The 14,420-nt window shown below is 38.0% G+C and overlaps 1 protein-coding gene and 1 long non-coding RNA gene across 12 annotated transcripts in view; one reads left to right on the top strand and one right to left on the bottom strand.

The window, feature by feature from the left end:
- Positions 1–14,420, bottom strand: part of nrxn2b (neurexin 2b) — a 664,725-nt gene that overhangs the window by 513,300 nt on the left and 137,005 nt on the right. For all 11 annotated transcript variants that reach the window (XM_083532478.1, XM_083532485.1, XM_083532477.1 and 8 more), the window contains exon 3: positions 14,244–14,261. In XM_083532478.1, the coding sequence (XP_083388604.1) occupies positions 14,244–14,261 (18 nt within the window). The remainder of the gene's footprint in view (positions 1–14,243; positions 14,262–14,420) is intronic.
- LOC310721229 lies at positions 3,875–6,969 on the top strand. Its single transcript, XR_014531973.1, has 2 exons — positions 3,875–4,501; positions 4,882–6,969. It is a non-coding gene; the product is annotated as an uncharacterized lncRNA (long non-coding RNA).

Consider the following 14,420-nt stretch of genomic DNA (forward strand, 5'->3'; position numbering starts at 1 on the left):
GAAGAAAATGATGGCCTGAAGGTAGAACCACAGTGTAACGTGGAGACATTTTAGATACCTTTTAGATTTTAAAATCTCATACACCTTAAATAGTGAGCATGATTGTGAGTGAGCCAAAAACTACAGGAGAACCAATGAAGCAAACGTTTTACAGATGTTACATACTGTATAAGGAGACATAAACTGTGCATTCAGAAAGAATTCAGACCCCCTCACTTTTTGCAAAAAGCTTGATACTGCAATTGTTTAAATAAGATTTTTTTTCTCATCAATCTTTACTCCATAATGACAAAGTGAAAGCAGAATTTCAGAAGTGTAGTTTAGGCTCTGTCTGGGCCACTCTAGGACATTCACAAAGTTGTCCCTAAGCCATTCCTGTGTTTTCTTGGGGTTGTTGTCATGTAGGAAGGTGTACCTTGGGTCCAGTCTGATGTCCCGAGTGCTGTGGAACATGTTCTTTTTGTGGATATCTCTGTACTTTGCTTCATTCAGCTTTCCCTCAACCCTGATCAGCTGTCCAGTTCCTGCTGCCAAAAATCACCCGGACAGCATGATGCTGCCACCAACATGCTTCATTTTTGGCATAGTTTTATGCAGGTAATGAGCACCCGAGTGCCTGATTTCCTCCAGACATAATGTTTAGAATTGAGGCCAAACATTTAGTTTAATCAGACCAGAAAATCTTTTTCACAGTCTGAGGGGCCTGTTGCAGGCTTCCATGGATTTCCAGTCAGAACGACAATAAGTTTCTTGGTAATTGGAATTATGGAGGCTACCATGCTCTTGGGGATGTTTAGTGCAGCAGTAATTTTTTGTAGCCTTCCTCAGATATGTGCCTTGCAGTAATCCTATATCTGAACTCTGCAGGCAGTTTCTTCGATCTCATGGCTTGGTTTTTGCTCTGATACGCATCGTCAGCTGTGAGGCCTTCTATAGAAAGGAGTGTGCCTTTTCAAATCATGTCCAACCAATAAAGTTAGATAGACTTCAATCATGGTTCAGAAACATTTAGAGAATTGAGAGGCACCTGAGCTAATTTTCAAGTGTTTTAGGAAAAACTTAATTGGATTTTTTCATTTAAAAGAAATTATAGACACTTCTAGAAATCTGTTTTCACGTTGTCAAGTGTAGATTAAAAAAAATATATATATCAAATTGTTGTATAAAGCTGCAACATACCAAAAATGAAAAAAGTCTGAATACTTTCTGAATGCACTGTACATGGTTTATCCACAAAACCTTTCTTCCCTCGCAAGGTGACACCTAAAAACTAGGCTTTCCATTTTATTCAATTTTCCAGAATGCCAAAAATGTTTAAAAGGGAAAAGACAGTTCACAGAAATGGGAAAGGATGCATATGAGAAGTGCTTCATTTCTTTATGTTGTTTTTCTGGAGGTGAACTTTGGCGTGAGTCTCTCTTATGTGAAACAATAAAGTGTGTGTATGGGTATGCATTTGTGTGTGCCACTACGTGGTGTAAAGAGCCGTTATCTCACTGCTATCTTCTGAGAAATATTTACACACAACACACACCCCATCACACCCTCACAGTGGGGTGTGGTACATGCCGCCAGTGCCAGTGTTAGATTTATCAGAGCTGTGAGGTTTACGAGGCTCTCTGTGCATATAGAGGAATAGCACCACAGTGTGACACTGCGAGAGAACAAGGAGGATTTTCACCCAGAGAGAAAACCTCAGACAGAGATCATTGTGGATTTTGGAGCAAAACCACATCATATCCCTGCATGGTTTTTTTCATGGGCCATTTTCCACAACACTTCGAAAGTGAACTTGGAGACTTTCCCTCAGGGCCACAGAGTTTCTTATTTTTACATTTGTTTAAGTAGCAAACTCACATCCTTGCGCTTGTCCACGTATAAATATAGATGTTCACATTGAAGTCCTGCACCGTTGTTCTATAACAGTCTCTTAATAATCTGGGGAGACAACTAAGAAAAACCAGAGCCCTGAGAAGGAGCGAGAGAAATTCCAATATTTGACATGTGAAATGGTGTGTATAATGTTCAAACAGAGGAGAGAAAGTGTGATGCAGCATACAGAGGGAATACAACTGTTCAGTGTGAAATATGTAGGTCTACTGCCACAAGCCTGCACTGTATTCGGTTTGAATCATTCAATCAATCAATTATTATTAAACACACAAATACATACAAATATGCACAAAATAAAGAATGAATTAATACTGAATGAATACAGCAAGATTTTTTTTTATATATAATTAAATATGCACTTTATTTTGTATCCAAAATAAATACATTCAAATGTAGAACAAACACTTTGGATTTATATGGTTTAATAAATAAACAAATTCATGAATATATAATTATAATATAATATATAAATAAGAAATTAAATGATATCAGTGAATTACCATATCAGCTAAGTTAGTAAAAATATTAGTTGTCCAAACTTGTCAAACTTATCTGCCCTTAATTGATTTAATTAACATCTACAAATGAAGCATGTAGCCACAGTTTTTATACTGCTTGACACAAAAGTTTGCTCATATATGAACAGGGATACATTGTTTATATAATTATAGCTATACAATCAGATCAGGGTTGCTATAGCACTAGAGAAGCATTATTAGATGCATAATTTGCCATGCTCAAAATATTTTATTACATTTGCTATGTTAAAATGTTATCGTTTCATTCAGCTTTGAAATTTACTGTATTTTGACTGACGGCTCTCTATTTACTATATGTGCTTAATTGATATGGTATAAAATACTACCCTCTTCTAACCTATTGGAGAATGTAACATAGTGCACTATGCACACTGAGCCCAGTCAATAATCAATAAATGCCTTGTGGAAAATCTGTAAACGCTTTTATATAAATATATATTTATTTTTCTGTTCTCTCTTACTCTTTAACAACACACAAAAAAATTAAGTTAAAATTTACTTATATCAGCTAACCACCGGAAGCATCCACATTCCATTTTTCCTCCAGGTTGTGTAAATATTCAGAAAATTCCATGGAATACATTCTCTTATTGGACGAGCCCATGAGCATAAACGTGGCTATATAACCTATATTAACTGCGAAAATACACATTCCCAGACCTGCTCAGGTCATGAAAGATGAGTAAAGAAAAAAGAGAAATGAAAAAATACCATTTGAAAAATTGAAAGTGGAGACAAGGTGTTGTTCGTATTGCTTAACAACTATTCCCTGTGGGAAAAAAAAAAGCGTCTGATGAAAACAGCAGCTAAAGCTTTTAAACAATAGTATAAACATTGTGACTTTTATTCAATACAGCAAACTACTCCCATGATCCTGGCATCCAGGTAAAGATTTAAGATCGAACAGGCCTTTGCTTAAAGAAAGGCTTTATTTGGAGGTGGCTGAACAGCTCAGTGTGCATGGCATGAGCTTTATCTCCGTTAGTGTAGGATTCAAACACATTAAGGAACTCCCAGAGGAAGCAGAGGAAAAAAAAAAAGAAGACACTTCTGCTCAGTTTGATTCACGACATGTTCATACGGTATTAGAAATACTATTTAAATAGTAAAAAAATTATATATTAATAATATTAAATAATATTAATATTCAAATTATGTGAATGACATGTAGGCTGTCAGAAAATAGTGAAAACATTTTTTTATTAGTGCTGTAACACCCTGATTTGGTTCATGGGTGAGTGGCTTGGTTATTACTTAGTGAGATGTGAGCTGAATGCTATGTACAGTATGCTGTTCGAAAAAGGCTTGAGATGCAGTGTTTCTTTCTGTGTACTATGCAGTGTGTTAAATCAGAAAAACCCGGCATTAATGCTTTAATTTATTGAACACCCTCATGTAATTATCTGGTTATTGAGAACTACTTTTATAATATTGTATAGTAGTTTTTTCTTTTTTCTTTTTCTTAACCCTATTTTTTCATCCATGTAATGGATTCCAGTATGTTTTAGAGTTGAGTTTAAAGTTCTAATGTTTGCATATAAACCTTTAAATAATTCAGGTTCAAATACCGTCATGACTTACTACCGATCCGTTCTTTATCATATTTACTTACATCCCCCTATTAGATTCTTTTAAGAAGGACTAAGTACAAGGACAGAGGTGATCCAGGCTTTTGCTGTGGCTGCTCCTAAACTGTTAAATAATTGCCTTTTAATATAAAGTCAGTCTCAAATCTGGATACTTTTTGTGTTTCTGGGCTGATACTTGGTTGTGAATGCTCTATTTGTTTTAATTAGTACTTTTTATTGTAAAGCACTTTGTTGCTCGGCTCGTTATAAAAGGCGCTATATATATATAAAACTTTTAATTCGATTATTTATTAATTTTTTTTTACAGATTTTCACCAATAATAAACATGTATCAGTATCAGGTCAATATCAAACATAAAATATATAATGTAATGCATTGTTTCTTTCTGTAATTATTAGAAATTATCTTCATATAAAGCAGTTTTTGGTTTTGGTTTTTGCCTCCTTGTTGTAGCTCAAACACAAACTTACATGAGAAAAGTAATACTTATAACCTTCCGGCACTTTCTACTATAGTTCTGAAAACTAAAATAATATCATGCACTGAAATTTTAACCCAAACTACAAGGAAAAAATTGAGTTCTCAATTGGTTTATCAGCAACATCCACAACATCCACCAGTCCTAGTCCTATCACCTGAGGGATAAAAAACACCACTCATGATCAGCTTTTCACATGACTGATTCAAATGGGTGATCAACTGATTTATAAATTGGAAACAGTGTGTGCAAGTGCTCTTTTGTTTTAATGCTGACTCAATAGCACAGGAGCATGGAGGACAATTTGACAACCGGTATCCGAATTCAAACTGATTTTTAGGCCTGTGTCTGTTTCACTATACAAAAAAAATCATAAGGAAGTTTTTTTTTTTTTTTTTTTTTTTTACGCAGGCTGTTTGGACAGCTGCTTCCTACCCGACTTGATCTTTTCTAGGCAGAAAACCAAAACAAGTTTGAATAGCAGTATAAACAAACGCACACATTCACATGGTTTCGGATAAAAATAAAATTTCTTAAAATAGTAAAGGTGTCATTGTAAGAAGAATGCAAAATATTGAAAAGAACAATAAAGAAATAAAAAGAAAAAAAATCAAATATTGGTAGTAGGGGAATGACACACGGCTGTTCAAAGTGCAGCAGAATCACAGTGGGGAAATACAGAAGCAATAAGTAAAAAGACAAAGGCAACAACATTTCCAAATGCCCTGTAACCCTAATTCATGTGGGATGTAGGCTACTCCATAACAGCAGCTCTATCAAATCTGAACTATTTAACATCTCTACCACACAAACAGTGGAACTGAGAAGAGCACATTGAAATCAGAGAGTTTGTGTGTGCGCATGTACAAAATGGATACTCAGGCAGCTGGATCTGTGCAGAGCTTTGATTTATGACACAGGATTAAGGATTGTGCAAAAGCCAGCCTTTATGCCTGTAGGGTCTCACTGGAGTCCGTCTGCTGGTGAAGAATAAGACAACAGAGAGAGAAGTCAAATCTGCTACCATCGTTGCAAGGAGGAAGCGAGACATTTCTACACATTTTAGCCTGATTCAAACCGATAACTGGGCATTTGAACTGAATCAGATTTTACATTACATAAGACAACCTTGAAGTGACTGGGAAGCTCCTCAGACTGGATGCGTCACCAATGCCGGTTTAGTAGTCCAAAGGATACCACCTCCAGACTCATTTCGTGTAGGAGTTCACAATTTAAAGACAGGGTTATGCTTGTGAAAGATTTTAAAAAAGGTCAAAAGAGCTTAAAAAATTATACCCACAAATTTACAATGACATTTTGAAGTGATGATATTTTGATTACATTGAATCCCAAAGGTCCTGCCCTCCTCCTCCAATATCACTGACAGATAAACCCCAGATAAATCCCACTTTCTGTATAAAGTGGTGTTTTAATTAATGCAAAAATGTCGAGGCATGTACTGTACTTCACAAGACCTCTGACGGTCTGCTGTGGCATCTGGCACCAAGATGTTAGTAGCGGATCCTTTAAGTCTTAGAAGTTGCAAGATGGGTCCTCCATGGATTGAACTTGTTTGCTCAATTGGATTAAATTCTGAGGATTTGGAGGCCAAATGAACATCTTGAACTCTTTGTCATGCTCTTCAAACCATTCCTGAACAATTTCCAGCAGGGAGCATTATCCTACTGAACGAGGCCACTGCCATGAGGATATACCTTTGCCATGGAGTGGTGTATTTGGTCTGTGACACTTTAGATAGGTACTACGTGTCCAAATAACTTACACATGAACGCTAGGACCCAAGGTTTTCCAGTCATTCGTTGTCTGGAGCATCATCCCACCTATGTGTTCTTGCCATAATACATCCTGTTGCCATATCTTGCTCAGATAAACACCACACATAATTCATAGGACCAGGCCGGCTCTTCGGCGCTTTAAATAGTGAACAGACCCATACTCAGCATGTGATGATGCATTGTGTGTTCTGCCACCTTCTGTCATAGCCAGCTGTAACTATTCCAGCAATTTCTGCAGCAGGAGCTCTTCTGTGGGATCTTACCAGGAGGGGTAGCTTTTCTTCGCCACATGCATCAATGAGCCTTGGCTGCATGTGACTCTGTTGCTGGTCCTTCCTTGGAGCACTTTGACTGCAAACTGAGAACACTCCACAGGACCGGTCACTTTGAAGATGATCTGCTCTGGTCATCTAGCCATCACAATTTGGTCCTTATCAGAATCACTTAAATCCAGTGGTGGACAGTAACAAAATACAGTAATCCCCCGCTTTACTGCGGTTCGAATCTCCTGCACCCGGTGTATCGTGGAATTGCGTTTGCCACAAAATTACTTTGTTTGGCTAAATTTCCCGGTCTCTTCGCGGATAGCACAATAGACCAAAACACTTAAAGGGAGTTGTTTATGGAGTTTTATGTAGAAATAATTAAATTTATCAATAAAAATATAATTATTTATTAGAAAATGAAGTAAAATGTTAATACAGTACAGTACTGTATACATAAAATAGCATTTTTGGGGTGGCTTCTGTTTATCGCGCTTTTTTTTCCCCGTTTATCGGGAGAGGTCTTGAAACGTAACCACCGCGATAAACAGGGGATTACTGTGAATGTAATTAGTTACTGTACTTAAGTAGCTTTTTGACGTATCTGTGCTTTACTGGAGTATTTCTATTTGGGGAGACTAACACTTCGCGAAATCAGTCGTTACTTTTTATTCATGAGTAGATAATAACTTAACCGGTCGAGCACGCAGCAAGCCGCCAATCAGGTCAGAGCGCGCGCTCTGTTTTTGAACATGTTTTGATTGCCACTCGGCGGAGTTCAGCAGCAAGCAGAACATTTTCAGAGGAATGAATGATGGAAGAAACTCCAGATTCCGCAACACCCGTGGCCTTATTTGCACATTTTATTTATTTTTATTTTTTTAAGTTGTTAAAAAGAAGGTTTTGGCCTCATGCTAATTGTAATAGATATCAGTGTTTAATTAATATCATTCTTTTAATAGATTGGTGTGCTAAGAGTAACAGTCTTTTTACATAAACTGAGTTGATTACGAGACTTGAGACAGAAATGATATCAGGACATTGTAAATGATAGTACATCGAAAACTTATGTACATTTAAAAGTAAATATTTTTGTACGTTTATTTAAGTGAAAGTTTAAAGGGAGCACTTTGGCTTTGACTGGAGTCATATTTTACATACTGCATCTCTACTTTAACTCAAGAAGATTGTGTACTTCTTCCACCACTGCTCAAATCCTCAGACTTGCCCATTTCTTCTGCTTTCAACAAATCAGCTTCAAGAGCTGACTGTTCACTTGCTGCCTCATATATGTGAATGCTGTTCACCTAACATGGCAGTGGTTTTAATGTCATAGCTTCTGGTCATAAGACAAAAAGATTTACCAAATGTAAAGACATATAAGGATATTTCTTTGGATATTACACATTTTCATTGGGCAAATCTGCAAAGATGTTGAGTAAGGTGCAGGAAAAAAAGGAACTGTTAGCAAGATTTAATATCACATTAACGTGAGTTTAAGGGTTACAGCTGTTTTGTGAGCTGTATGAGTGTTGAGTGTGTGTTTCTCCTTGGGGGCTTTCTTAAATGCTTCCAGGCCTGGGCATCATGCACGATGGGCCTGATATAAGAACTATTTTGCACCTGCTCTTGTGCTTTGTGTCTGAAAACCAAATGACCTTCATTTTATTCAGTTGCTACTTGTGTGCATGGGGGGAGAAAAAAAAAAAAACAGAAAAGAAAAAAAGGTCTGTCTGACCTTCAATGCACACGCTGTGCATCTTTAACAGGGCAGAAGCCGACGAGAAATAATTAGTTGGTTACATTCAAATGCCTCCCTGGACCTAAATAACACTCATTACACAGAAATATGTTATACTTTCTACTCTGAGTCAGTGCTACTGAACTTCTTTAACACATCCCAAAATGCCCTGACAAGTTTTTTTTCACTTACAAGACTGGCAGTTTGAGCATTTCAGAATCTGCAAGTCTCACAGTTTCTAGAGTTTCTAGTCTAGTCTTAACTGTCTCTAGAGTTTACACTCTTTCTTGACTTGGGTAAAAAAAATAAAATAAGAACATGATTCGGCCATTCCTAAAAGTGATCTTATGGTAAGGTATTATGGGTATTATTTTCTGTTCATAACAAAGTGCTCTCACGTTTTAATTAAATGAATGAGGCATCAGGCATGTAGGCTAGTTATATTAATCTGAGCAAAATCTATGCTTTTTAAATGAATTGCTTCCTCAAACAGATTTCTTTTAATTTTATACATTTTTACATCATACAACATCATCCTTCTATTGACTGATTTTAGACGAGATGCTAAACATCGTGAAAAACTTCAAATCGGGGTCCTTTGCATGAGGTGACATGCTCACCAACCGTCAATGCGGATTTTGACCAAATGAAACAAAAAGCAGCAAGACCACAAAGTACAATCATTCAGCGTAAAGACAGGATTAGTCAACAGTGCTTGCATGTACCTCATGGATTAACAGAGAAAAATGTGAAACAGTGATCAGGAAAAATAGGTTTATATGCTCCAACATGGCAATCTTATTTAGATTTTCTTTTTTGTCAATAGAAATAGTACATCTACATCTTTCTGTCTATACATCTAGTTAAGATCCTCCCAAATCTTCCCCGAACCCAATCCAAAAATTAATCCCACAGATCTGAAACTGACATCCTTTGGGTAAGAGGCAGATGGGAGGAAATAATCAAACCTGGTCAAATTTATTAAAGGTGATAAAGACCCCTGACTCACTACAAAGATAAAGACTACTTATACTTTGACCCACATACACACAAAAAAACCACCTCTGAATTGACCCATTTCAAAGACAACAATTTCTGCTAAGAGTTTTATCGTCTTCCCCGAGTCGAGATATTTTTGTATATTTTATTATTCGAGATAATCGGTGGCCTCTGGTGTCTCTGGTTATACCGAAAGTGTGTCAGATTTCAGTTAGAAAAACCAGGTCACTATACTTCCAGCTCATCAATTTCCATAGCTTCCTCAGCAAATTACCTCCAGGTTGGGTGTGCCCTCCTACTGCTGGGTTTTAAAGCTGCCTGGATCTCATTTATCTAGGACAACCTTTTGAGACTCGGTCAGTGCCCCTAATTAGACAAAACTCCCCAAAAATAGGGCAGAGTAAAGTGAACTGCAGGGGTGGAAACTACGGTTGGTGTACAATTAAGACTCCATCTTGAGTATGCTTGGCCTCAAAAGCCATCCATGGGAGTTATTTGCCAGTAGTAATTAAGTGATTAAGCCAATACCACTTGACAGTGAGCAAATCTGTAAAGAACCAGCATTACATTTATAAGAGCAACGAGGTGCTCCACATTTAATCAAACGTTTTGTTTTGTTAATTATGGAAGGTGCCAAGAGATTTGCCATGTGTGAAATCTTTTTCCATACCAAGGAACCAATTTCAGGTCTAGCTCAACAGTTTGCCTTGGTTCAGTTATACTGAACTCACCAAGTGAAGGCCAAATCATAGGGAAAACTAACCATTTATGATACTGGGTGTTGAATTAGTCTGATTGGCTGAACTTGTCAAATGACTTAACTTTGAGCTAAAATTAATAAAGGAGCAGTGAGTAGAATACAATAGGGCTTACCATCATAGGAAAAAAACAAGCTATGAGTGGGTTCAATGTGCCAGGACATTTCCACCCTGAAGATGGAAAGATCTGGAAAGATTTAATGTAACAGCAGCCCAGTACGTGTGTCTCCCCAATAACATCAATTTGCAAACTATTCCCTCTTAATTTTGTTGTTTCTTGGGCGTTATCAACTCCTGTCATCACTTGTTTCATTCCAGCTTGTCATTCTTATTTCTTAAAAATGCAGCTTATTTGACTAGTAACCAGAAAGTCTTCGCTCTTACACAAGTGGCACAACAGGAAAGTGTTTTTAATCTTCTGGAGATTAAAAGCTTGAATCCTAACCACATCTGCAGCTGGACAACTGAGAGAATCGTACATTGAGGGCAGGTGGAATGGTGTATGCTACCAATTCCTAATTCACAGCAATAGCGGCGGTCTGTGTGTCCATGCGAGTAAAAAGCATTTTCATCTGTGTATGTGTGTTACACTGCCACGTGACAGCAGGAGCTGCAGTTCAAAAAGATGAAGTGGGGGCCTTTGGTGCTTGGAGGGAGCATGTGGTAGCCTTCTCCCTGTGTTAGACCTCCTGACTGCCAGCTGTTAAATGATGAGGGTAATAGGTAGGAATGGTTTTATGAGAAAAATCAGGGAAACATATAAATAATAAATCTTCTCAGAAAACAGCACCAAAATCAACAAGTATGGTTTCAGTGTTTCGAATAACACGTTTATTCTTAGTTTTTTTAATAAGCCATGAATGGACCTTCTTTTCAAGCTGCTATTATAGAAAATGAATCAAATCTACAACCTGAATAGCCACCTGGCTATTGCCTAATGTAAAGTAAAGAGTGATACAAGACAAAAGGGCTTAATTCGTTTGAATTGAACCAAACACAAATGCGTTCTGAAATGAACTACTGCTTTTCTACAACTATTGCATCAGCTCTCATTCATGGAAACTGCCCTACATCACCTTTTTCCTCTGTGAAATGTAAATAAGGATGTTCTCAGGGTGAAACGGCTCAGTTCTGATGTCAACAGTGCAGCTTTCCCAGCGGGAGAGACATTCCTTTCACTCCCTGCCAGGAACCAGAATGAAACTGATCGGGACACTTCATCACATTCCGGTTCACCAACACACTCCACACGGTCAGGATTGCTCTCAACTCGTGCCATCAGCCAAGAAACTCATACACATGCATGAGGGAAGTATGTGCTCCATAGAAATATGGGGGTATTGATGCATAACTTTTCGCCCCTCACATAGAACTTTAAGGTAGAGCATGCCATACCCTGGTAGTCCGACGCTCCGACATCGGAGGTATAAAATTGATATGTACAAAATTAATCGATAGAATATGCTGGTTTAAAAGCTATCAATTAGAAATAAAAGAAAAAATGAAACACAGCCAATTAAGCATTAGCTCTCGAGCCAAACGTCAACTGGTGGCACACTCAGTGGGGTGTTTCTGAAGCTCTTTCTTTATTTCCCATCATGATGTTCGCTAGCAAGGCTTTCAAAGTCACGTCGTTCTCTGAAGCACTGAATGCATTTTTTAATCCATTACTGAGTAGGGACTTATGCCGTCAGCTATAAACTTCCCAATGGTGGTGGTGATTTCTTTAGCCTAGAAAATATTAGCTAAAAAAAAGTCAAAATTGAGCAGAGAATTAGACAAATGTTGTATTATATCAAATCTGGCTCCTGGAGTTTATTGATTACTTGCCTGCTTTTTTTCTACAGCAGTAAAGAATATGATACACCATATCATTACAACATTGCTCTGGACTCCCTAATATTCCTCCCAACTGACGTTGTCGCAATCAGTAGTTTTTTTTTTCTTCAAAACAAGCTCACACTTTTCAGCACAGGACAATTCAAATGTAGCTTTGTGCCATGACAAGACATTTTGTTTTTTTTCATTCATTCATTCATTCATTTTCTCCCACTTATCCGTAATTCGGGTCGCGGGGGCAGCAGTCTAAGCAGGCCCCCGCCTTCGAATGCTGCCCAATCCTCACAGCACCGTCCCTTACGGTCCCTCCTGCAGGTGGTGAGCCCACGGGAAGGCGGCCCCACGTCACTCCGATGTCACGGACCTTGATATTTCCCTCGTAAGGGACCCCCGGAGCATAGAGGGTTAAGGGCCTTGCTCAAGGGCAAGGCAAAAAACATTTTGTTTTTTGTTTTTTATATTCTTTTCACTGAGGACAAGAATGAGGACAACAAGTGTGCTTATTTTTTGTGCTTATTTCATTTTGAATAGACAATGTGAATTGCTTGCTTTCTTCATGATTGGCCCAAAATTTCCAGTGAAAACTAAATGGCATGGAGCTACATTAAGTTTGGGGCTAGGATTGTACTGTGATAAACAGTAAGTCAATGTTTTAATCCATCCAATGATTGGGGTAAACAAGTTGAAATCCAGTATGTCTGGATTTGTCTTTAGCAAAACAATGAACAATATGTATATGAATTTAGCACAGAACCTTCCTTAAGAATAAATTGATCTGGTCTATGATGTACAATATGTCAAACAAGACTTACAGTAAAATAGTTCAATGACTGATCATTTGACTATTTGGTTATTATCTAGTCAAGTCAAGTCAAGTCAAGTTTATTTGTATAGCGCTTTTCACAACAGACATTGTCTCAAAGCAGCTTTACAGAAAACAACAGTGAAGGTGAATGGTGTGCGTTTGTCCCTGATGAGCAGCCGTGGCGACAGTGGCAAGGAAAAACTCCCTTAGATGATATGAGGAAGAAACCTTGAGAGGAACCAGACTCAAAGGGGAACCCATCCTCATATCTAGTGCATATCTAGTGCATCACTTATACATTTTTATTTAAGACATAGTCACAAAACCACAAATGGATTCTGTAGATGTGCACCCAAGATCTGCTCCTGCAATCATAAAGACTTTCCAATGCTCCTTATTACTGCCTTATTACAATATACAGAAAATAAAGTAAATTCTGCCTTTACACTTCTGCATCTGTATACCAGGGTTTCTCTCTCATGTCTCAAATATTTTCTTGCCACCACCTTCCTCTCATGTGGACTGCTTAAAAATAGATCAAAATCTATATTTCAGACTATGCTGATATAGCAAAGTTTTTTTTTTTCTATACGCTGATAAATAAAACAACCCCTTTTTCATTCTTCCCGTCCAGTGGTATTAATCTACAACCAATAACAGCTTGCCTACTCAAGAAACATCTGGCCGCTGGTGTTGCCATAGTGACCCTGTCCCAAGATTTTAGTCTGGATAGACTAGGTAATTCATCAGCTGTGAATTCTGACGGGCAGCATTCACAGATACCTGCAGCTTATCCCAGGGATCAAGCTTGAAAGAGCTAGACCTATGCATGCCACCTATCAATTACAGTCAAACTCAGCCAGCAGGGAATCCATTAGTATATAAGCAACATTCCCTAAGCATAAGGAACACCATGTTCACGGCTGTTTCTGAGAGCCATGAGGCAGACTGGTCTTGGCAGGTTACCCCTCGGGCACTGACCTAGTAGTATTATAATGCATTTCTTCCTACTGAGAGATGGCCATTGCTTGCATTTTCCCCCATTAAGCAAATAACCCATTAAAATTGTGATTTTCCCCAGAAGAGTAAACCAAGCTAATTATAGCCTGAAGGATGCATACGTGATGAGCTAATCTGAAGTGTAGCATACACAGTCAAGAAGCGTGTCTATGGTAAGTGTAACATACTGTACATTACTGCTTATTATTTCCCCGAAATACTGATTTCTACTCAAAAGATCCATAACGCAACTTTACGCAACTGATTACACAACTGAGCACTCGGTACAAACCAAAAATAAAATCAAGTAATGAGAAAAAAGTAAAGGGTTGTTTTGAGAAGGGGTAAAGAAGTAGGGTTCAAGAAATCAATCATTTGGTTTCATAGCAGCAAATCAAAAGCCCCTGGGAAGTTATCCAAACCGCAGTCCAAGCTGACAATGCCCCTCAGGTGAGGGAGCACAAATTCATGTTAGGGTCCAGTTTTAACACCAGCATATGGCAAGTCGCTTTCAATGTAAGAAAGTGAAAACAGTGTTCTTACCTTCCACGGGGTAGTCTTCTGCTCCAGGAAAAGGTACCGCAGATGGGGAAAAGAGGAGAAAGATTTTTAGACACGGATATTTGAAACACATGCAAGTACAATTCCGTTATAGCACTGATGATTCCTTATTCACGGGTTATACATTAGTAAAGTCATTAGATGTAGTCTCTGATACTG

This window comes from Silurus aristotelis (assembly GCF_946808225.1).
Source record: "Silurus aristotelis genome assembly, chromosome: 27".
NCBI classification, from domain to species: domain Eukaryota; kingdom Metazoa; phylum Chordata; class Actinopteri; order Siluriformes; family Siluridae; genus Silurus; species Silurus aristotelis.